At 31.7% G+C, this 25,819-nt stretch overlaps 2 protein-coding genes and 1 long non-coding RNA gene across 4 annotated transcripts in view; 2 read left to right on the top strand and 1 right to left on the bottom strand.

Moving 5' to 3' along the window:
• Positions 1-1,782: 1,782 nt before the first annotated feature.
• LOC139525059 (beta-1,3-galactosyltransferase 1-like) lies at positions 1,783-2,826 on the top strand. Its single transcript, XM_071320236.1, has one exon. The coding sequence runs from the start codon at positions 1,783-1,785 to the stop codon at positions 2,824-2,826; it is 1,044 nt and encodes a 347-aa protein (XP_071176337.1).
• Positions 2,827-4,037: 1,211 nt separating this feature from the next.
• Positions 4,038-6,589, bottom strand: LOC139522376 (uncharacterized). The gene is made up of 2 exons (XR_011664401.1): positions 6,399-6,589; positions 4,038-5,137 (listed from the first exon to the last, which is right to left on the bottom strand). It is a non-coding gene; the product is annotated as an uncharacterized lncRNA (long non-coding RNA).
• A 5,318-nt stretch (positions 6,590-11,907) lies between these two features.
• The window catches only part of LOC139523509 (transient receptor potential cation channel subfamily M member-like 2), a 49,101-nt gene continuing 35,189 nt past the window's right edge, over positions 11,908-25,819 (top strand). For both annotated transcript variants that reach the window (XM_071317575.1, XM_071317574.1), the window contains exons 1-7: positions 11,908-12,017; positions 16,995-17,347; positions 19,467-19,639; positions 20,539-20,752; positions 21,956-22,121; positions 24,565-24,682; positions 25,078-25,180. In XM_071317575.1, coding sequence (XP_071173676.1) covers positions 11,986-12,017; positions 16,995-17,347; positions 19,467-19,639; positions 20,539-20,752; positions 21,956-22,121; positions 24,565-24,682; positions 25,078-25,180 — 1,159 coding nt within the window. In that variant the 5' untranslated portion in view covers positions 11,908-11,985. The remainder of the gene's footprint in view (positions 12,018-16,994; positions 17,348-19,466; positions 19,640-20,538; positions 20,753-21,955; positions 22,122-24,564; positions 24,683-25,077; positions 25,181-25,819) is intronic.

Genomic DNA, 25,819 nt, shown 5'->3' with positions numbered 1-25,819 from the left:
GTAACCATAAGTCTGAAGTATTGTAACCATAGGTCTGAAGTATTGCAACCATAAGTCTGAAGTATTGTAACCATAGGTCTGAAGTATTGTAACCATAGGTCTGAATTATTGTAACCATAGGTCTGAAGTATTGTAACCATAGGTCTGAAATATTGTAACCATAGGTCTGAACTATTGTAACCATAGGTCTGAAGTATTGTAACCATAAGTCTGAATTATTGTAACCATAAGTCTGAATTATTGTAACATGTGTAACCCCAATACCAGGTGTCTGAATTATTGTAACATGTGTAACCCACATACCAGGTGTCTGAATTATTGTAACATGTGTAACCCCAATACCAGGTGTCTGAATTATTGTAACATGTGTAACCCTAATAACAGGTGTCTGAATTATTGTAACCATAGGTCTGAAGTATTGTAACCATAAGTCTGAATTATTGTAACCATAGGTCTGAAGTATTGTAACCATACGTCTGAAGTATTGTAACCATAAGTCTGAATTATTGTAACCATAAGTCTGAATTATTGTAACCATAGGTCTGAAGTATTGTAACCATACGTCTGAAGTATTGTAACCATAAGTCTGAATTATTGTAACATGTGTAACCCCAATACCAGTTGTCTGAATTATTGTAACCATAGGTCTGAAGTATTGTAACCATAGGTCTGAAATATTGTAACCATGGGTCTGAACTATTGTAACCATAGGTCTGAAGTATTGTAACCATAAGTCTGAATTATTGTAACCATAAGTCTGAATTATTGTAACATGTGTAACCCCAATACCAGATGTCTGAATTATTGTAACATTTGTAACCCCAATACTAGGTGTCTGAATTATTGTAACATGTGTAACCCCAATACCAGGTGTCTCAATTATTGTAACATGTGTAACCCCAATACCAGGTGTCTGAATTATTGTAACATGTGTAACCCTAATAACAGGTGTCTGAATTATTGTAACCATAGGTCTGAAGTATTGTAACCATAAGTCTGAATTATTGTAACCATAGGTCTGAGGTATTGTAACCATACGTCTGAAGTGTTGTAACCATAAGTCTGAATTATTGTAACATGTGTATCCCCAATACCAGGTGTCTGAATTATTGTAACATGTGTAACCCCAATACCAGGTGTCTGAATTATTGTAGCATGTGTAACCCCAATACCATGTTATCGGGTTTGTATGAACAATTCAATTTAAACATCTTGTTCTTGTTTCGTCATTCTTGTAGAAATAGTTGGTGTACTCTTGTGTTGTTTAAAACTTACGGTTATAAATTTACAAAGCTAAATGTCGCTATTTTTTCGATTTAGTAAGAATACATATACAATTTTTACATAAAACCGACAAAAGTTTAAGATTTTGTTTATTAAACTGTTTCAAACAAACGATTTGATTACAGCAGTAATACATAAACAATGACTTTTGAAAAGGTGGGGAAGATGTCAATTTAATTGACCTTTAAAAAACTTATTCGTCCTTAAAAATTGACTAAAACACCTTTGAAGACATTTGTCTTGAAGATATTTGTTAACATGTAGTTTGAAACAGATTATTCAGAAAGGGTTTACGATTATTTCATTGGACAATAATGATGAGGTCATTCGATATGCGAAACATGATCTATGCATTTCAGTGATACATGTTTTTTAATTGAAAACTTTTATCAAAATATCAAAATAATTTTTAACTATAACTTTTTTTTCAGATCTATATATGTAAATAGAGCTTATTTACTGGGTTGTCCTAATACTCTAGTACCTAGTTCAGCTGAGATGGTAAAAGCCTTAAAGCATAAGACATTAATGCTTGGTATTAATATGGTGTGTATAACTGGTTTTCTACTGACATTGATGAATACCCAAGCAAACCAGAGCTGCAGTGGATTTATTAAAGACAAAACACTATTGACATTGACAAAACGAACCGTCAACAAATCCAATGACATACAACTGGCTTATACACGTAAAATCATTATGCAAATGTCATACCCGATAGTAATATCACAACCGTACAAGATAAACAATGAAGGCATTTGTCGACGTGTTCCAAAGATAACATGTATTGTGATGGTTCATACATCTCTCAACCATTTTGAAAGAAGGCGCAATATGCGGGAAATGTTTAACTCAACTTATTACAGTCCAAATATTATCCGTGTCGTTTTCTTAATGGGACTGACAAATAATTCAACACTGCAGACTATGATTGAATACGAAAGCTTAGTAAATCAAGATATTGTTCAGGGATATTTTATGGACACTTACCATAATTTGACAAATAAAGGAGTCATGGGTCTGAAATGGATTACAGATCATTGCAGAAACGCCGAATTTGTAGCAGAAATAGACGATGACGTATTTATGAATTTTCATAGAATATTTGGAAGATTAAAATTTATAAAAGATAGGCGAAAGTACTTGGTTTGTAATAGACTTAACGCAAATTCAAATTTCATACAACGTGGAATAAACGATAAATGGTACGTACACAGAGATGATTTCAAAGGATATAAATTTTATCCATTCACGTCATGTAGTGGGTTGGCCGTGTTCATTTCAATCGACTTAGTTCCCTTGTTATACAAAGCGGCATTAATATCGCCATTTTTCTGGGTGGATGACTTCTATCTTTTTGGTATATTACCTGCAAAGATTCACGGAGTTATTCACTATGGAATTAATGAACATGTTTCCCTCAATCATCGAAGAACATTTAACTGTTTCACAAAGTATAAAGATACATGTGAGTTATTTGCGGGTGTTACAGATCCAGATAATAAACGTAAAATTAAAATTTGTGATGAGATCGGAAAGTAGTTATAAAAAAACACAATTTTATAATAGATTAAATGTTAACCTGGCTTTAATTTAAGACGTATGGTCTGTATAAGCCAATAGGGATATTGGTACGCATGCTGCTATGTTGTTGTTGTACTATATCTAATGGACTTGTCGGCATTTGGTTTCCCTGATTATATTGTTCATGTTTTGCATACTGTGAAGAAGTAATGTATTATTGTATTGTTGAAGTTAATAAATGATTTAAGAACTGTATGATTAATAAGAATATGTCAGGAAATGAAAATTCCTTTCTGTATGATTGAGAAAAAACGTTAGCGAGTACTAATCACAAAGAAAGGCATTATCGTTTTTTTACTAAGTTATAATAAGGTAACGAGTGTGATATATTATCGTTTTTCAGTCCAAACAAAGATTGTACACGTATTATTACAATTACAAAATGTACGCAATGACAAAACTAATTTCTTTACACAACAAGGCCTAATTTCTGCAATTAAAACTGCAAATAAAACAGTAGCGTTTATTCCTCAGATATATAAAAAAATCATTAAATGCCCGAGAGGTTCAAAATATATATATGTACAATATTTGAAACAGTAAAAAACCAGCCCTTTAACAGAAATGTGAACAAAAATGACCCTTGATACTCAGTTCAAACTAACATTCAAATCATATATATTACCAATAATTCCAAACAACAGGGGTTTCAATACAGAATAATTCTTCTAATTTTAGGCACGAACGATCTTCTCTTCAGATTGAAGGGACTGATACAAACAAGTGTAGTTTTGTGTGAGGAGGAGCCGAAACAATTGAACATACATGTTGGACTTCTACGCATATATCAAAATTAAGGGAATACCTAATCTCTTGAATGCAATGTATATGAAAATAAAGATATATACATTGTTTTAGATTCAAAGTAACAGATAAGAACAATGCGAGTCTCAAAGATGCACATACTAAAAATGCGTCAACATCGTTAAGAACCCTCTTATTGTTAGTCTCGACAGTTTGTTATACATTTATAGTTGAACAAGATGTTGTCTTACCGCATGTGGAGAAGTGAACATGCCTATTTAAACACAACACAAGTTTTATCAACCAGAAAAGGGAAAGACAAAAGCACAAAGGCAACTCTCATCCTTTATGAGTATAGGTAATAGACATTATAATAAATGTCTTAATTGATTCGTATTAATTGAATAATCACAACCAACACAAGATAGAATTCAATACATTTTAATGTATTGTTTTTATCAAAGAGTTCCAGATTTTGACCGTTGCAGCATTATCCTCAGGATCTGGCATACCCACTACCAAACCACATTCTTTTCTCTGCTTTCCAAAACAGTCTGCTGTGTACTGGTAATTATATGAAACGTTCTGATTGATGCCGTGGTGAACTAAAGCTGGAATCTTTGAGGGAAGTATTCCGAACAGATAAATATCCTCTATCCAAAAAAATGGCGACATTGATGCAGTGGTGTATAAAATCGGAATAAGATCTCGAGATATGAATACTGCCGGACCTAAACATGAAGTATAAGGATAACGTAACATCCTTTTAAACACATCGTTGTGTACATTCCATTTCTCATTAGTATCACGTTGTATTGGATATAAGTTTGGATTCACCTTATCGCACATTAAAAATCTCCTTTTGAATTTAATGAATGACAAATGTTGAAAATTTTTAAAGAAGTTAACAATCACATCGTCGTCTATTTTGGCAGCAAATTCAGCATTTCGACAATTTTCGGAAATCCATTTGAATCCCAACACTCCTTTATAAGTCAAGTTACGATAGGAATCTATAAATTGACCCTGTATAATGTCTTGGAAAACTAGATTTTCCTGTTCAATGGTGTGTTGTAGTGAAGAATTATAGACTTCCCCTAGAATAAAGATCGCTCTTATAGTTTCTTGCTTGTAAAATGTCGAGTTCAAAAAAGTTTTCCTCATTACCTCCCTCCTTTCAAAATGATCGGGAGACGAGTACACCATTACAATACACGAAAGTTTGGAAATGTTTTTACAAATGTCCTTATTATTTATTTTATACGATTGTGTTAAAACTGTCGGATATTCTGATTGTATGGTAATATTCCGTTTATATTGCAGCTTTTGTCTCTTAACCGTTCTTTGTATCGTTAAGTTTGTGCAATTATCAGTGCAAGAGTTCGTATGTAAAGAGGTTTTAACCATACATACAATTATAACACAAAATGTAAAGATACTGGTTGCCATTACTCTGAACTGTCGACCGTTCTTCATCTTGGTTGTAATTTTGAATAATTCCTGTTGTTATATTACATTAGAGTATCTGAAAATGATTATACAAAATATTGTTATCATGATTACAAGAGGTATGAGAAAGGTTGTTATCCTTTTCTTTAAAAAGCCTGCAGGATAACCTCTGGTATTCATTTGGAAATATAAAACTTAACCGATGAATTAATTTGTTTGGATGTTTGCGTTGAACGTCCGATGGCAATATTCAAAACCAACCCCTATAACGGAACAATAAAAATCGTTAAAACAAATTTAAGATTGGGAGTCACCGTGTTTTAATTTAATTTGTTTATCAATATAGCAATACGTGGTATAGTTTGATTGCCTATGGGACAACAATCTACTAGAGACCAAATACGCAAATGTTTGTAATAAATGTCATCATTCGGCATTCAACAGTAAGAATACCCAGACCGTATAGTATTAAAAAATACCAGAGTCAATTAGAAGTCCTTAAAAACTGTCGAAATCAAACGTTATCAACGAGCGGAAGGATTGCAAAACAACTGTCGTATTCCTGACTTGGCAGAGACATTTTCTGAAGACAATGGTGGGTAAAACCTGGTTGTATAGAAAGATAAACCTCACACGTACATGACAGTTGTTGGGCTAGACAATATATGGAATAATTAAAACGAAAAAAATATAAAATAATAGCCTGATTTGTCCTATAAAAAAAAGAGAAAAACAAACACTGCAACCAGTGTCAACCAATGAATCACAACTCCTACCTGGGAACAGGCGCATAAACCAGGTGGCGGAGTATTAACACATAACACGATTATGTGCACGCATTCCTTATCCTAAATGTACCTCGGACAGCATTGCAGTTCAGAACAACATACTGTAAAAACAAACTGTGAACAACCAATTGGAAACGATTTTTTTATAGAGACAAAATATTCTATTTTATTAATTTTTAAACACCATCTAGTATGAAGTGTAGTTATTAAATCATTTATATATAATGTAATATATCTTCAAAAGTACTGTATATAAATTATTACAATCTATATATATATATATGTGTGTGTATATGCTCTGAAACGGGTCCTTTGATTGGATTTGATAAATATTCTTATTCTTATATATCTTATTTTAGTTATTTTTCATTTCACCAATCATTATATCACAAAGTAGTGTAACTTTTACTTTTACTGTTTAATGACATAAGATAAAGATGATGTTTACAAGTACAAATTTTGTTTTGACCGCTTAGCTTTTACTCAATTTATAAATAATAAACCTTAATACAGAGAGTTACAAATTTATAAAACCGAAACAAAACTTACGCAATTATTTGGATACTGGTTGACTAATAGCAATCAAAATTTGAAATTTTACAAAATGTCATATCCAATCCATTCCATTCACATGTCTCACTTATGATTCCTACAGAAGTGTATTTGGGAAGTTGTAAACGACAAGTTATAGTATTGAACATTTGTTCAATGTTAAATTTAAGATTAAACAGTAAAATGTTGAGTCTTTACGTAAAAGTCATAATTTCGTGTCATACTTGTGAGTTGCCATTCTACGCTTTCAATAGTTTGCATGTCAAAAGATCAACTTTGATAAATATTTCAATGACAAATTTATTTACACTTTGTCACTGCAAGTATTTCCAAATATTTCATATATTGTAAGGACGGAAAGTTGAATGAAACATTTAAATTATCTGTATCCTGTGTTTGCATATTTATATTCACTGATAAGATTTCAATACATGACCATAACTTTAACTATAACACCAATTTTTCGTGGTTCATTTTCATTAAAGCACAATTTATTTAACCTCGTCTTGTTTATTTGTTGGATAAGCGTTGACAGCTAACGTAATCAAACAACAAATGAAACAATATATACCAAGTTGTATAATCTAATAATCAAATATCAATAGAAATTGATAGAAATGGTAAGTTTAAAGCAATACAATATATTAGGTAGTTTATGTATATGAAATTCCAACAAACTATTAATATAAAGGTAAAACAAATATGTATTAATGTTGGTCTGAACCATGACAAATTTGATCATAGCCATGATGAATGTCTGAGACATTTTACTGAATCGTGTCAATAGCTAAACCAAACCTTAGCAGTTTCGATATTTTGATTATCCTGCAGCTAATTTTTAAAAACAACAGTTTCAAATAAACATGTATTTTGATTTTTGTCTGCTAATTTGAAAAGAACGGAGTCAACCGTTCTAGGAAGTAACTTAACCAGACCTTGATCAACTTAGCGAAACTATAACAATGTCACTGTACTAAATGCTCTTCGATAGGACGACCTTCCAACCCATGATAAGGATATGTTTTCAAAACTACCGTACATCAGCAATCTTTCAAAACCTCTACACAATTACACTGTAGGTTTAAATTTCTGCTGGTTTGCCGAGAGTAACTAAATAAGTTTTCCAGAACAGGTATGTTCACGAACAAAGTTTGATTTTTAAAAACATGAAACCGACGCTCGAAAAATAGATTAAAACGATCAATATGAATTTGTCGTGCACGTTATTATCAATAATACATATTACTTTGAGTTATCAAAGTTAAATATACAATTACTGTTATTCCCCGAGGGTATCACCAGTCCAGTAGCCAGTACTTCGGTACTGGCATGTAAATACGGATTTTTGTGTTATTAAAATTTGCTGTTACAGAATGTTAGAAATTATTATAAATTAAGGAATTTATATCCCTCATGCAAAGCTCTGATCCCTTTCACGGATTTGGCTATACTTTTTGGACCTTTTGGATTATAGCTCTTCATTTTTTATATAAGCTTTAAATTTTAAATATTTCGACCACGAGCATCACTGAAGAGACATGTATTGTCGAAATGCGCATCTGGTGTAGGAAAATTGGTACCGTCAATGTTCTTACAAGGTTTCTATTCTAAAATATTAAAATAAGGCCACACCAATTTGATTCCTTGTTCGACGGACCCGCCCGCACCTATTTTTTTCAAAACAGAATTTTTTTATTTTTTTTATATTCCCGCTTCCCGCATCCGGAAATGTAATCATGTCCATTTCCCGCACCGTTTTTTTTTTTTTTGGAAATATTATAAAAAGAACAAAAAATCGGTTACTTTCCCCCTTACTTATATTCCCTATTAACAAATGTTCGTTTTTAGAATAAAGTACAAAGAACTGCTGAAGGATTTGCCTTCAACTGCAATTATATTATATGCTGGCGAAACAAAACTATCCATAGCCGCTGATTGTTTATGCACCTGTCCTGATTGATTCAGGGGCATGTCGTTCAGCAGTTATCGTTTGTTGATGTTGTTCATTGGTATTTTCCCGTTTGGATATACATGATATATAAATTAGATCGTTGGTTTTCCTCTTCGAATTGTGTACGCTAATAATTTTGGGGTCCTTTATAGCCTGCTGTTTGGTCTGTATCAAAGCCCTGTGTAAAAGGCAGTACTTTGACCTGTGTTTGTTACTATCAGGTTGAGAACGACCCTCCCTCAGACAAGGGGTCATTTTACTGATGTAGAAAAGAAAATAGAAATGCCAAGGATTTGTATAGTTCTTCTATACAAAACCTTTGAAAACTTAGAATTTTGTACTCAAAAAGAGGAGAGTTGCATCATATTTTAAACAACTTTTTATAAAAAAGGGGTCCACTTATTTCGAATAATATTAATCTGTTAAAGTAAATGTGTTAACATGGTTAAAGTCCAGGAATATTACAAAATTCTTGGACATGTTTTGACCATTTAATACCAGATAGATATATAGTTCTTTGAGAAAATATGAGCCTTTTGTACAAACAAATATATTATAACTTATATTGATCCCTCATAAAACATGTAAAAGGGATATTTATAACATTAAGGGGTTGTCTCCAAACTGATTATGACTTGGAAGGAGAATTGTCTCATTGTCAATGTCAGTCACACAAACATAACCCAGATTTAATTATTTCTTGGTGAACAGGGAAAAAATACTTCAGAAATTAAAGAAATGTCAAAGTACAAATGATAAATCAAGCTTTAATATTGTCAAAACCCACTATTTTATGTTTACAAAAAAAAATTATAATCGCTCGCCTTTACTTTTCAAGCTTCGCCTCAAAAATTTGCAAATTAAATATTTTTTTATTAAAATTTTCAAATCGCTCGCTCGCCCCAAATTTTGGAGTCCAAAAATCCGTAGAACAAGAAATTAAATTGGTGTGGCCTAAGCCCCTTTTAAACAGTGGAGATGACAATCAAACTCAAAGATCGCAAGTTACAAGAATAACTACATTTTATTAGTTCTATGTAAGTACCTTTTTTGAATAAGATATATTGTACATGAACTGTGAATGTGTATATCTGGATTTTTGAAAACAGTCACCATTTTCTAGAGTACCAATTGAATAAAGCACATTATTTTGTGCTAATAAATGTAATATACTCGTTTTGCCTTACTGTACTGATGAATTCAGTGAAATACGAATATGTCGTGTTCGTGATTCTTATGTTCATATTACAGTTACTTGCGCTTTCCACTTCATTAGCTGTATCATTGTATTGTGTCCTGTTCACAGGTCAAAACATTATTTTAATAACGTTTTAACTATATGTAGTGTTTTTTATTTTGTGTGCCGTGCACCTTTTTAATTGTACCAGCTAACAGGTACAACCGATACACATTTAAAACATACATTTTGATTGATTCAATGTGTATGATTACAGCTATTTCCCTTCTGAATGTCATGTGTTACCAGTTCGTGACAGGGCATTGAGAGTAGATACGTACATGGTGTGGGTATTTTATCATTTCCCAAACTATATATTTACCAAAAGCGCACACTGACTATAACTTTTTGAAAACGATAGTAGAAAGTATACAACACATTGAATGACGTCATATTTACATCATTTTCTAGATTTGATGTATTTCAGTTTATCGCAAAAAACCTCTACACACTGTTTGCCACAACAGAGACGAAATATCTTTACTATTGTTATTTGTTTCTTTTTAGATGATGATACATTGAGTCTAAAATGTTTTGTGTATTTCCAAACTCCCCTACTATGCCCATATCTATACAGACGTTTGAGTTTTTAATAAATATATAAATCTTTGTATAACAGACTTATTAAGAGGAATGTAGTTGAGATACTGTTGTCAGGTCATAAAAGTTTGCATATTTTGGCTTTAATATTGATTCACTTATAGGGTCTTTGCATCGGACAACACATTTATTTAAAAACCAGTTGTTGGCATGACACGGGTTATGTTCTCCTCATATATTTTTTTATGGTATAATACTAAACCCCTGGCGGGAGGGATTGTGCCTGATATTCATATGATGCAGACATAATCATTCAAGCTGTTTAATTGAGGTCTGAAGCTGGCATGTCAGTAACTGTTAGTAGTCTATTGTTATTTATATATTATTGTCCTTTTGTTTTATTTGTTTTATTTTCTTTTGTTACGTCTTCTAACATCAAACTCGGACTTCTCTTGAATTAAATTTAACTGTGCGTATTGTTATGCGTTTACTTTTCTACATTGGCTAAAGGTTTAAGGGAGGGTTTAGAACTCAAAAACATGTTTTACCCAGCTGCGTTTTTGCGCCTGTCCCAAGTCAGGAGCCTCTCACCTCTGTTAGTCTTGTGTGATTTTTAATTTAAGTTTCTTGTGTACATAATTCGGAGTTTAGTATGACGTTCGTTATCACTGAACTAGTATATATATTTATTTAGGAGCCAGCTGAAGGACGCCTCCGGGTACGGAAGTTTCTCGCTGCCTTGAAGACATATTGGTCACCTCCTGCCGTCGTCTGTTCTTTGGTCGGGTTGTTGTCTCTTTGACACATTCCCAATTTCCATTCTCAATCTTATAATCAAAGATTTGGTTTTGAAGTTTGGTTGTACCTGTAGAAAAATATTTCAAACGGGATAGCACATCCTCATTTTTACTGAAATATTGTTAACCGTGCACGGAAATTTAGAAATGATCATTGAAAACTTATCGCTCCCTTCAATAAACTTATCATCAAAGGTTACCAATTCAACACTGTAATAAGATCATTGAATATTGTTTGTATTGGTATAAATATTTTTTTTGTTGTCAGTAAATTAAAAGCCAATCTAAATATTTCTAGTATGTTATAATACATATACACATGCATGGATCTATATTCTGTCGATACCTGTAACTTGGCATTGCACAAGGTCATGTGTTTCTCTGACTGTTTAAGGCGTCCTTATACTAAATCCATTGGATGTTGGGTGTGTTTTTTTATTTAAATAAGGCCGTTAGTTTTCTCGTTTAAAATCGTTTGAATCGTTTAACATTGTCATATCGGGGCCTTTTGCAGCTGACTATGCGGTAAAGGCTTTGTTCATTGTTGAAGGCCGAATGGTGACCTATAGTTGTTAATGTCTGTGTCATTTTGGTCTTTTGCATTGTGGATAGTTGCCTCATTGGCAATCATACCACATCTTCCTTTTTATATGTTAGGAATTTTTAAATTAGGGTACTTTGCTACAAATTGCGTATAACTATTCCTAAATCATCTTATAGATACATACATAAGTGATTAGACAGTGTTATTTGCCGTTGTAAACCTGATGTCAAACCCAATATCCCATCGTTATTTTTAAGGTGATGTGGAAATTTTTCAAAATTTAATATAGTGGTATGATACAATTCTAACAATTATAAATAAAGAGTATAAAAATGGACCGATTCGAGTAAAACAAACACGACCCAGCATAACACTATGCCTACTGTGAATAATTAAAAATCAATTTTCCGAAAGTCTTAACTTCTGCGCAATTAATTATTTAAATCAAGGTTAACCTACAGAAATTATCCATTTGTGAGAGAATTTAAACATGACATACATTTATACCGTACAAAATGGCAGGAACGGAGAATACTGTCGAACAAATGTAGGTGGAATATCATTGTTTTGTTATTATAATCATAATTAACAATGCCTTTTTTTAATTTTATAATCTAATTTTAAAGTTTTGTCAAAGTTTAATATAAGTTACATTAAGTCTTTTAATAAATGACATTTTGATTGAAATCCTTGTCCTTGTTACTAATTCTCCTCCTGAAAACTAAGCAGGGTTTGTCCTGACATCAGTTTGTATGCACTCAGATAGTCAAAGGGTGGTTTTTGTATTTGGTATTCTAAGCCTTACTATACATTTATAACACTGATCATATAAGACATAAATAACATTAAGTCAGTTGTCAACTGTGTCCACGATTTTTTTTATAAAATTACATTGGTCTTATACGAGGGTTGTCCGTAAAGTTAGAGGATTATCTCAATAATATATTGTTTACCCTTCCGAAATAAATAAAGCAAGTATATAACTAATTTCATGATTTTCATCGGTTGCAATCATTTTGTCTAGAAATCCAATGCCACCACGAGAAACTTTTCTAATAAATTGATTTGACAATTCAATACTTTTTGTTAAATGTTCTGCTAAAGGAAGTCGCGGTACCCATCGAGCACATTCTCAATGCATATTTAAATCATTTGATAAAATGTGGTGCGCTGTTGTCTTAGAAATGATCAGAAATTTTACATTTGTGATCCGCCATGACATTTGCAGGCTTATGGAGGTAGAACGTCATTGTTAGAAAAATTATAAACATGATAAATATCGAGATTCAATGAAATACGTATTTGTGAAGAAGAGATAAACACTTTCCTTGGTTTCTTTTTTGCTGACGCCGAACTATACATCATATATAGTTTAAAAGAAATCTTACTTTGTCGTTTGAAGTGAAAAATATTTGAATCTACCATTTTAAATTGATACCAAAAAAATCTAATTTCTGCTCTATAGATTTCCTTTCATAAATGAAATCTGAAATATATCCCTAACGAATGTACCGTATCCAAGATCTCATATAAGATAATACCTACTTATAAACTGTTACGCGTCGCATACTAAGTATAGAGACGTGCATAATAAATCTAAATTAAAAAAAGGAATTCTTAAAGCTTACTTTGACAAATTTTAAACTAACTTCATTTCAACAAGTTTAAATTACATGTTCTAAAATAGAGCTACAAAACAAATGTTCTGCATTATAAATTTTCTTTCATAAATGGAGTCTGAAATATATCCATAATAAATGTACCGTATCAAATGTATATATGAGAACACCTACTTATAAACTGTTACGCGTCGCATACTATGTTTAGAGACATGCATGAAAAATCTAAATTAAAGACGAATTTAAAAAAAAAAATTCTTAAAGCTTACTTTGACAAATGTTAAACTAACTTCATTTCAACAGTTTTAATTACATGTTCTAAAATAGAGCTAAGAATTGTTTGTATTGTAGTAAATTTGAGTCTTTGAAATTTTATTCAAATACGCTATTGAACATTACTAAGAGCCAATAAATAATAATTTTATATTTTATAAATTAGTGCCTTCAATAAATTAAAGCCGTCATAAAACAGTCTCATTTTCATACCGATATTCGAAATGACTCGTTTCTTCATTGCCATTAAAACAAATATGTCATAACAACATGACAGAGAGTTTTGTTTCGGAATATTCTAGATAAATATACAAAAAGCAAATTTTAGACAATATACCCTCCTAAGCCTGGAAGTGGCTAGTCACATATAGTTAACGGCGTTTTTTCACAATGACGTTCTACCTCCATAAGCCTGGATATCTCGTGACTGGTCACATTTGTCTGCAACTTCTCGAACTGTTAGTCGCCGGTCACTGTTGATAACGTTATGAATTTCATCTTCAATCGCATCTGATTCCATGAAAGATGGCCTAACTGCCCGCTTATCGTCTTCCAGCTTGTCTCTTCCGTTCCAAACCTTTTGTGCCAGTTGGATACCAATGTAGGACTAACATTGCTGTGTTTCGCATACTGTTTGTGTGTTCAATACTGTTGGCGTTTTTCCGATGGCAATACAAACTCTTTAATCGCTCGCTGCTACACCTTTTCCGTAAATTTCCTTTTTTCAGAAATGCCGATTCTCGATTCAAAACTTCAAATCGAGATTTCTCCGCCATTTTGAAATTTTGACCATTCAAATTTAGCAGGTTTAACGTTATAACTATGGTCGACGTCACAATGTAAGTTTTATGTATTTGTTGGCATATTTTGAAACTTAAGGATGTACTTAGGGGATCTAAGGTAAAATTCAATAAATTATACAATCAAAGTTGATACTTTAAACAGGAAGAGTATTACTTAAGCATAGAAAACAAGCTAAAAAAAAGATAGGTCATGGAGCTCTTTTTCAAGATATTTGATTTATAAAATATGACGGGAAAAGGCTGCCTCGGTCTTTTACCTTAAATTTGCATTGGTATTATTTGGGTCTCAAATCAAAAGAAATTAAGAATCTGTATAAATTTTGTCATATGACCTATGAGCTATTAAGTCTTATGTTAAAAAAAATAGGTGTTATGGGGCAAAATATTTTACCTTGCATGGTATGAAAAAACACCAAGGATTCCGAACATTTTACACTTATTCCAAAACCTCACCTTAGTACATCCTTAAAATTACAAAAATATGAAAAAACAGCCTGCATGCTATATGATATTTTCGCCATGCTCCGGGTCCCTATTGCTTATACGTATACGAAGTAAGTGTTATTATTTCACATTTAAAATTGGAAAAGTATTTATATAACCGAACTAGGATATAGTTCAGGATTACAAATATGCAAAAAAAACTATTCCTGAAATGCAATTTTTACGCAGACTTCAGCTTTTCCACGAACTTTACGGACATCCCTCGTATACCGTTTTGTGCTAGATTTGTTTAAATTTTGGGATCTTCACTCATGTTGTCCTCTAGTATAATTGAGGACACATTAATTGTCGAAATGCGTTTATGTTTCAGTAAGATTGATACCGTTTGCGTTATTAAAAGGGGAGTGTACAGAAATGGTTCTGTCTTGTTCTGCAGATAATGTAACGTGAATCATTGATATTTAAAAAAAATCTTTTCCAAAGAAACAAACTACATACCGTTTGTTTTGAATATATTTAATTTGAATTCATTTGAATGTTGGTAATACGATCCATGTTAGCTCATTGGTCCGTTCAATAAATTCGTTCTTAAATTCTTTCAATATATGACCGTTGTTATTTAATCGAAAAGTGTAGTGTTATTTTAAGTTTTGGATATTTCCCAACTATTTCGTTTTTGAATTCAATGAACTATTGACGTACTCATCGATAACATAGTTCGTTGGAAAATGATTCATTTATTAGACGCAATTAGATGTGGGCTAAATTCAGCACCAACGAGTTCTTTCAAGCTAAAACCAATATTTTGGTTTTTTATATAAGTTGTTATTTTTTGTATCGTTTTAATCTAATGAGTCAAACCGACATATTTTTTATCCAGCCATGATGGGTCTTTCTGATTACTCCGGATTGTCAGATGGTCACAGATACTGAATTGGTGTAATGTATTTGAACTGATTATCACTGTGTATATTAGGTAGTGTTTCGATCATTAACTGCCATCTTTTAAATCTTAATGTATTGTTTTACATAAAAAAAACACGCTTTATTACGCAGGTCAATATACGACTAATGCCAAATATAAACCTCAAAAAGTGTACATATAATAACCTTCGATGTTCACTACATCAAAATATTCGATAAACAAGCTATCAAGGATATATGATGAATGATTAATAAATTGATTTCTTTACGGGAAAAAAATAAAAAAATATGTATTAAAAATGCAAACATAGCTGATTTACTTGTTGAATCACTGTTATGTTCATATGTGCTTATTGCTGTATGTTTATTTTTCTGAATTGGCTAAAAGTATAGGGGAAGGGTTGAGATCTGTAAAAAGCATTTTTAACCCCCTGCATGTTTGCGCCTGACAAAAGTAAGAAGCCTCTGATCATTGTTAGTCTTGTAAGATTTTTAGTTCATTTAAATATTTCAGAGTTTAGTATGACGTCCCTTATCATTGAAATGGTACCCCTTTTTGTTTAGCGGTCAGCTAAGGCACGTCCCCGGGTGTGGGATTTTCCCGCTGTATTGAAGACCCATTGGTTTTCTGCTTTTTGGTCGGGTTGTTGTGTCTTTGACACACTCCTCATTTTCATTCTTAATTTTATTTATTAAACAACAATTAAGGTGAATTTTATTTACAATTAATAGTTTTTTGCTCAAAAATCAAACTGTATAAGAAGATGTGTTTTGATTGTTGATAGGACCACTCATCACCAGTGAGAAAATCAATAAACAAAAGTGCACTTACTTGAGCTTGTTGTCTTGAAATGTTGTCAAGGAATCAAACGAAAATAATATTTGACTAGATTAACAAATGTTCTAGGTTACAGCATCAATGATGCTTTGCATTACAATTTGTTCTTATGTTGTACAGTAACAATTCATGTCCCAGGTTAGGGATTGATCTCCGCCCATAAACACTTTTTAACCCTGCATCATTCCTTATGTGACTGTCCCAAGTTAGAACCTGGTATTCATTTTTCGTTGGCTGTTGTCTGAAATATTTGCTATTGTTTTCTTGTTTGTCATTTACTAGGCAGTGTTTTTTTTTCTCGTTTGAAAATTGTTGAATTGTTTTACATTATGTTATTGGGCCTTTTGCAATATATGATTATCTGCTCATTGTTGAAGTCTATACTATGATTTCATGTAAGGACTTAATTAACATTATTTCAATTCTTGTTGATCATTTGGCTGTCTCATTCTCTTTATTTGTTTGATAAAAGTAGGACCCAGATATTGAAAAAGAAATGCCTTACCTTTTTTTATATGTTATTGGATGAAACATACGACAGCCAGATTGAAACTGTTATTCTGATTGATTATTTTTCAAATCAAAATCTTTGAAACACAGGGTTTTACACTTATTTCTTTTAGCAAACAAATACAAGTAATAGTTACTGCTGAAGAATCATTACAATACAGCTTAACGGATAAGAAAGTGAAATATGCAAATTATACACTAAAAGTATATGATACGTGTAATACTGATGATAAGAAACAGAAGAAAGACGGAGGGAATCAAGACACGAAAAAAACGAATGTAATATGGAATGAGTTGACTGAGACTAAAGGAGAGGAAATCATAGAATGTACAAACACAGAAGACAATGAAAAATTTCCCGGTCTTGTTCTAGCAGTTGTAGGAGATTGTGACAGTTATGTACCTAGGCCATGGAATACTACAGCATTTACGACTGGACTATTGAACACTGTACATGGAGTGAACAGTAAGTTTTTTTTTTGATAGAAAACTTTCGCACCCAGTTTGAATTAAAGATTCTAACTTCAAGCTTTGTTTACAAAGATCTGTCCGCTAGCGCTCTATTCTACTTTCTATTTGAAAGACCTTTCAGAATACTCAGATTTTGTCGCCTTCAAACATTTAGAAGCATCAATTTTATTTGCTGGTATAAAAATTCCCAGAACATAAAATGTCAAAGTGTTTTCATATCATTGTAGGCAAATAAGTATACTGGGTCTGTATATACACCAGATTGTGGTTTCGCTGAATTATTTTTTTACTTTTAATCAGACATTTAAAATACTTAAAAAACGTTTAATAATCCATAAAGGGCAAATAAATGTCCTCTTTCCTTGATGGTACTGAATGTTAGAACTCACCCGCGGTTTTGTGAATTAAAGTATCTACGCCTTCATACTTTTAGTTTCAGGGAGGTTTGGCATGCCACAAAACCAGGTTCAACCAACCATTTATTCCTTTAAAAATGTCCTGTACCAAGTCAGGAATATGACCATTGTTATATTATAGTTCGTTTTTGTGTGTGTTACATTTTAACGTTGTGTTTCCGTTGTGTCGTTTGTTTTCTCTTATTTTTGAGTGTGAATTCAAATTACTATAAGACGTGTCACGGTACTTATCTATCCCAAATTCATGTATTTGGTTGGATGTTATATTTGTTATATTTGTTATTCTCATATGATTTTGTCTAATGCTTAGTCCGTTTCTGTGTGTGTTACATTTTAATGTGTCGTTGTTCTCCTCTTATATTTAATGCGTTTCCCTCTGTTGTAGTTTGTTACGCCGATTTTGTTTTTTGTCCATGGATTTATGAGTTTTGAACAGCGGTATACTACTGTTGCCTTTATATATCTCATAATAAAGTCATGCTGATGCAAATATGGGCAATTGTCTCTGCTTTCAAAAATCTTTATTTTTGAACCCGTCCTGGTTTTCTTACTACACCTCTTAATTCTTATTTTGTATAAAAATTGTTTTTATATTTTGCCAATTTTTTTTTTTCAGTTTTTTTTTTTTAGTGATTGTGTTTCCCTTGGTTTTAGTTTGTAGCCGGATTTATGACTTTTGAACAGCGGTATACTACTGATACCTTTATTTATGGGGAATATAAACTTTCTGGTAGTTATAAGATCTGTTAAACCTGGCTGAGAAACTGAATAGTTAAACGTTCACATTAATTCTGTACTGATTTTATGTCCTCCTTTACACCATACGCCATGGTATAAAAATTAGCATAGATTGATGTGTCGTTTTCATGTCATGTCGGTTATTGTCAAATATTATATACTGTATTTTATCTTACCTCCTATAGATTTATGGGGATATGTTTGGTTAACCGACTGCACGTGGTGACTATATTTTTTGTTTTGGTAAAGGGTGCCATAAAAACATGTTAGTTAGTTACCATATATATGGTTAGCAGCCATATGGGGTTAGTAAGGAGTTACTTTCAAACAGACGAAGAAACTGATAATGAACGAAGAAAAACCATTCATATTTTTTTTAAAGCTAAAACGTTGTTGATTCCAGCTTCGCTCTCATCCCATATAGAATTTGCTGACCCCTTATGTCGTATAAGGTCACGTACAGACCATGTAACTAATAATATATATAAAGCAGGACAAGAAAATGTTGGTAAAATACGAATATGAACACTGATGTGTACTTGACCGAAACACTGAGCCGTATTTTAACGTGTCATTTCGTAAAACCATAGAGAAGACATGTCACCCTACCCCGTCACATTATCCTCCGAGTGGAATAATATTGACCCTTTCAATATTTCTGAATACAGTGTACCTTGGTTAGCAATTACGTATAATTTGTAGTTTAGTATGGTGTCATTATTACGGAACTAGTATATACTTTTATTTAGGGGCCAGCTGAAGGACGACTCCGGCTGCGGGAATTTCTCGCTGCAATGAAGACCTATTGCATGGAGACCTTCTGCTGTTGTTTGTTATAGGGTCGGGTTGTTGTCTCTTTGACACATTCCCCATTTCCATTCTCATTTTTATCTTAAGAAAAAATAAAGGAGGGGAGTTTTCTTTATCGTATGCATATTGTAAACATGTATTATTTCATAGAAAGCTGGATATTCTATCGAGGAAAGAATAGTGGAGTCAGTTCTTACATAAATAAAGCATTTAAGAAAGAAACTAGCAACAGTAAGAAAGATAAGACCAACACTACTCCACTTAATGAAACTGATTCAACAATTCTCATTGCTGTTCAACCAAAGAAAAATGACAAAATAAAGGTAAGTGAATCATATGTTTATTTTTTTAATATTCTTTAATTCTTTAATACTTAAAATTTTCGAGAAAAAGTAATTAAGAAATACGATGTGTCTAATGCGTTTTAATGTCAACAAACCACTAAATACCATTACAAATCCTTTCTTCCTCGCTGTCATTTACAACAATACCCTCTTTAAAAATAATCACAATAATAACTCGGCAACAATAGTAAAGTATCTCATTTAACAAAAACAAATCGACAAAATCAATAGTAAATTATTGTCGGTGTCAATACTTATTGAGACTATTTAAAAAAAACAATGATCTTTAACTTTAAAGAAAAATGTATGCCCCACCTACGATAGTAGAGGGGCATTATGTTCCGTGCCTCCGTTCGTCCGTTCGTCCGTTCGTTCGTCCCACTTCAGGGTAAAGTTTTTGGTCAAGGTAGTTTTTGATGAAGTTGAAGTCCAGTCCACTTGAAACTTAGTACACATGTTCCCCATGATATGATCTTTCGAATTTTAATTCCAAATTAAAGTTTTGACCCCAATTTCACGGTCTACTGAACATGGAAAATTATAGTGCAAGTGGGGCATCCATGTACTATGGACACATTCTTGTTTTTACTGTTTTATTAGAAATATACACGTAAATACAAGTCATAATGTACTAGTTCATTATTTATCTGTATAATTGCAATAAATTAGCTTGTAATTTTGAAAATTAAAAATTGTTAATCCTAGCTGCATATCGATATTAGACATAACATCCTTAGTCTGTTACTATTTCTAAAACAAAAATAGCTATTTTCCGCATTAAAAATATCGAGAACGCCCGTCCTCTTTCACCATAAAAAGTATACTTTTAGAAGTCTATATTTTTTTTTCTCTTGTTCATAATACCATTTTCATTGCAGAAACTATTGAAGGCAGGAAAACTTAATCCACATAAGGTATTTCAATTAAACATGGAACCTGAAAAAGAAAAAGAAAAATGCGAATTAGTTAAAAAGAAAGAAGAATACAAGTGGTTTAACACGTACATTGCTACACTTTTAGCAGATATTTCAGAAAGATGGACTCCTTTGCTAGATGTTTTATTCGTAGATGAGGACCAACATGATAGTCAAGGTTGTTATTTACAGTAACATACGAAGTAACTTCTCTTGTCTATATCCATCGCTGGTTCTGATATCTACTATCTGTTACTATTTCATTATCATTTGTATAACGTAAAGGAAAAGAATTAAGTAACATGGCCTTTGTATTAGTAATGTATATTTTGGAGCTCTTGGTTAAGGCTCTTTTTTTTTAATTTAGCAGGAAATTCAGTCGAAAACTCGCAATAAGTTTAGACATATCAATAAGTTTTTGCCAATTGATTAATTTGTCATTTTTTTCATGTTTTTAAATATAATGAATATATGATTCCTGAAGATTCAGTATTAATCTAGTATCAACTGTTTTTACGACTTCTTTCTTAACATAACTTATTCCGCTTCACTTTTGTTTGCGAAAAGATTGATGGTTTCAATGCCATTGGGGCTGATGATTTCATACTACTACACTTACTAGTTTACTTATAAAATAAAAGTCCATCTGTCTGTTCTACATAAGTTTTATGTTGTTTTTAAAGTTTAGATTGTCTCAACTAATTTCCTTTAAGTTTTATGCACAGTCATAGATATTTATAAAACAAAGATCCTAAAAAGCATTGATAAAAAACAACTGAAAAACAACTGACATATTCCTGACAAAATGGGGTGTTTAATCTCGCTTTCTTTCTGGGGTATTTATTTGTCTAAAAGTCTAACTGAAGCAGTAAAATACACATGTTTTAAATTCACATCAACGGTCCCTGAGCCTAGAAAGCAGTTAAAATGCCTGTAAAACAGGTCTTCATCGATTTAAGAGTCAAAAGATGGTTTGCAATACATGATTCCATAAGTTACTAGATCACCTGCTCATACGAATGACAAAGAACTACTTTTGAAATTTGCAACTTAGGTGTACTGTGTGGTCATTTAATAGCAATTCAATAATGTATATCAATGCTTTTTTCACCAAAATCCATATGATAAATTATTGTACAAGTTATAAGTGAATTTTTGTCCATTTTTGTACAAATTGTAATTTGTACAAGCATTTTTTGTACAAATTACAATTTGTACAAAGTCAAAATACAAATTATAATCTGTACAATATTTTTGTTCAAATTGTAATTTGTACAAAATTATAACTTGTACACAACATATACATTCAACTCTTCGTTATATTTAATTTCTTTTAATTTTTAAGGTTTTTTTGTACATAATCATGTATGTTTTATTCCAGCCTTAGAAATGAAAGTTCCAGTATTGCTATTGGTAGTGGAAGATGATATGCGTACTGTCCATCAAGTTAAGGCTACAGTAAAGAAGAATATACCAGTTCTGCTGATCAAAGGTTCTGGTAACGCAGCAGATTTAATATCGAATTATTTAGATGAACCACTTCAGAGGTATGATTGTTATAGAGAGTCTAATAAGATGTTCGTTTAAAAGAAATTTATTTAAAAAATGACATCCAGTTCTAATAGAACTTTAAAATAAATTTTATAATAAGGTTTAAAGACAATTGATACCTAATTGATATACAAATCCTTTATGTTTTAAAGATTTGCTTCATACATTTCCTTGCTTTGCAATTAGTATTGTTTATCATACTATCAAACCTTGAAGTGATATAACGATAATTTAGTACGTGAAATTCAAGATCATTTTGATTGTAGCGATTATAAATATAATACTTTGACGCTTTGCGTAACGAATATCAATTTCTGCATATCTTTTGTTTTCAAATGAACTCAACAACCCATGTAGAATTCGTACACATGTATTTATTGCAAACACATGTACAACTTATTAAAAATGTATCCTAAAAATTGAAGATGCATGAAATTTGTTTTCAAGATCGAGGTTTTCCTTCTTTGAACTTTGGGTCGTGTAATCACAGTTTAAAAATAAATTTTATGATATTTGCATCTACTTGGAAAAATGAAAAGGAAAAAAAAATTATACCTTAAAATTTATTTTAAATATACTCAGTAAAGCACATTCAATGATTGGTTTGTATAAATGCCTATTTGTGTTTCTTTATTATTTATAGTGATTAGATGATTATAGCTCCATGTTGACTGATTTTTGACATTCTTATCTTTTGTGTGTTTGTCAATATTGTAACAAACCTAGGGTTACTATAAACTGTTTAACCATCATTCAAGAGGAGTGGAATCGACGGCAGCGTGAAGAAATAGATTTGTAATACATAACAATAGTATTTATTTCAGTCGTATTCAAATTACTTCTTCTTTCAATATAATAAACATCAAAATGATACACATTTATCTTTCAGCAAATAAAACAATAAATCGGGTGGTCAATGTAAGTTGTAGTTGACAGCTTAAAGGATTGATTCTGAATGACACGTTGTTCTACAGGCTCCTATTTATGTCTTTTGGCACTTACTATGACGTTAGAGTAAACATCTAATCGTCCAATCAAAAGCAACGTCTCATACGTCTTTTGGCTAGTAACGTTTAAGAAAACAATCAGATTTCGTTATTCTTAAATAAAGAAACAATATTAAGTTGTCCTCACTTTGTCCTTCTTGTCCGAATTATGTTTAAAAGCAAATAAAACTAAACGGACATATCTATATAATGCTATATTAAAACGGACAGTAAATTCCTTTCTCGGTACGGCGTATGAACTTGGGTGTAATTTACATAACCTTACGCATTAGATATAATGCTTAAATGAGATCAATGAAAACCCTATTATATCATAAATAAAGACAATGTTAATGAAAAGGGAGGCACAAACATAACAAAAACGCAATTAATCTGCATTCATAAAGTGTTAACTTAAACAAATAATAATAATAAGATCGCAAAGTGAAAGTACAAAACGGTGTCATGGCAGATGTAAACAAGTTGAATCTCACGACGATATTTGTCAAAATAAATCACTATATGACAGGATAATCAAAGTATTACATACTAGGTAAACATTACCAAGATATACATATAAAACTGGCCCTTATCGCTTGCAAAGTACAAATAGTTTAAATCATGAGTATGAAAGTCAATGCATTTCAGCACACCCGAGAAGTTGACCACCCGGCAATATTCAAATAAACATATGTAATATACAATAAATAATAGGTTAAATAATAACAATTATCAGTCCAGATTTGTCACAATATAATGGAATTTCATGCGACTATTACTCTGCCGGAGCACCTGAGATCACCCCTAGTTTTTGGTGGGGTTCGTGTTGTTTATTCTTTAGTTTTCTATGTTGTGTCATGTGTACTGTTGTTTGTCTGTTTGTCTTTTTCGTTTCTGTCCGTGGCGTTGTCAGTTTGTTTTAGATTTATAGGTTTGACTGTTCCTTTGGTATCTTTCGTCCCTCTTTTATACAGGTCATTAAACCTGGTTTTATTTACCGTTTTCTACATAGAAACTGTCTGTAACAAGTCAGGGATATGACAGTTTCTATTCGTTTGAGATTTTGATTTTGCCTGATTATAGACCTTTCCATTTTGATTTTCCTCGGAGTTCGGTATTTTTGTTATTTTTCTATTTACATTCAACGTATATAACACTTATGGAAAGGCCTGAACATTTATTTCATGCATTAAATGCTTTATATACAAGCAACTGTATACTTATCTCGTTTGGGAAAGCTAAACAAGTTCTTTATAGTCAATTGAATATATATATATATCTTTAACTAGAAAAAGGACTACATTAAAGAAATTGTATAGCTTTTCAACTATCATTGAGACCAAGTTATCAATATCGTCACAGAACAGCTTTGACATTTTTCATTACCATTTCAGCTTTATCTATATGTACCAATAACACCCCAAGATCATACATTGGACACCTTCTTTTTCAGTGAAAGATATCGTCTGCTAAAAAAGAAGGCGCCTTTGCTATTCGGAACTTATTTTTTGAATGACCGCTTCCAGAAATTGATAAAGACGATGGAAACCATTGCAAACTTTGATCATTTGGTGAGTTTATCTTTGTCTGTAGAAATGTGCATCTGTTGTAAAAGCTTTATAAAACACCGATTGAAATATTATATACTGTTGTGATTTTCTATATTTTCTCTGGCTTTTGAATTATGGCTTGCAACATACAACAACATTCCTTTAATTTTAATAATTAAATGAATTCAATACCGGAGGATTTCAGAAGTTTCGATAATATTTACCTCTTTTTTTCTAAGTTTAAACTGTACGGATTTTGTATAAATTTATATATTTTTTCATTTCTATCTGTATATACTTCCATATTCAAGACATATTTCCAACTGAAAGTGAAGTTAATAATGATTTATTTAAAAGTTAACTCTTTTATATGTACGACTGTGGTAGTATTTGTAAAAAAATGTTTTATTCTTCAGATCACGATATATGATGTTAACAACGACGAAGGTTTAAAGATGGAAGAAGCAGTAGTCGAAGCCATAATTAAAGGATGGTCATTACGGGACTTAAACAAGAACAGTCAGTTAATCTTGTCGTTTCTCAATGAGAATAATGATTTATTTTTTACAGTTTTTTGTTGATTTACCCCTTATCTTTTTTACTTAACATCAGAAGTGACTAAATACTCTATCCAGAACTCGTAGAAGTAAATGAAAACAAATGCAATAAATATGGTTTGCAGATCTGGTAGACCAGAGCAAAGGGTCGTACATTTTGACTTTGAATGAGGAAAGAAAGTAAAACAATCAAATAATATGAAAACAAAACAATAACGAAAATGACGTAAACGTAATATAGGGGATATGTTAAGCTTTAAAATCGTCATGATTCTTTAAAAGTTGAGAGAAAGATTTTTCAGGTACGTTTTGAATCTCTATTAACACTTGAAAATTTGACATATGATAACTACTGATGAAAATGCATTACTTGACTCCTAGACATACCATAATCCACTGACATATATGCTCAATCATGAATTGTAATAGTATTGATGTAAGGAACAGCTTTAAGTATTATCAGTGTTTTTTCTATTTTAAGGAAGAAGTTTATTTAAAGAAAAGCTTAGTTGAAAGTCAAGAAATAGCATTGTGAATTATATTCAGACTAATTTCAGGTCATTCGTTATTAAAATTAGCTCACACAAATAAAATGAAATGA

The sequence above is a fragment of the Mytilus edulis genome, chromosome 5 (assembly GCF_963676685.1).
Source record: "Mytilus edulis chromosome 5, xbMytEdul2.2, whole genome shotgun sequence".
Lineage (NCBI taxonomy): Eukaryota > Metazoa > Mollusca > Bivalvia > Mytilida > Mytilidae > Mytilus > Mytilus edulis.
Note: the sequence above shows the minus strand (reverse complement) of the source record. Positions and strands in the feature narration are given on the sequence as shown.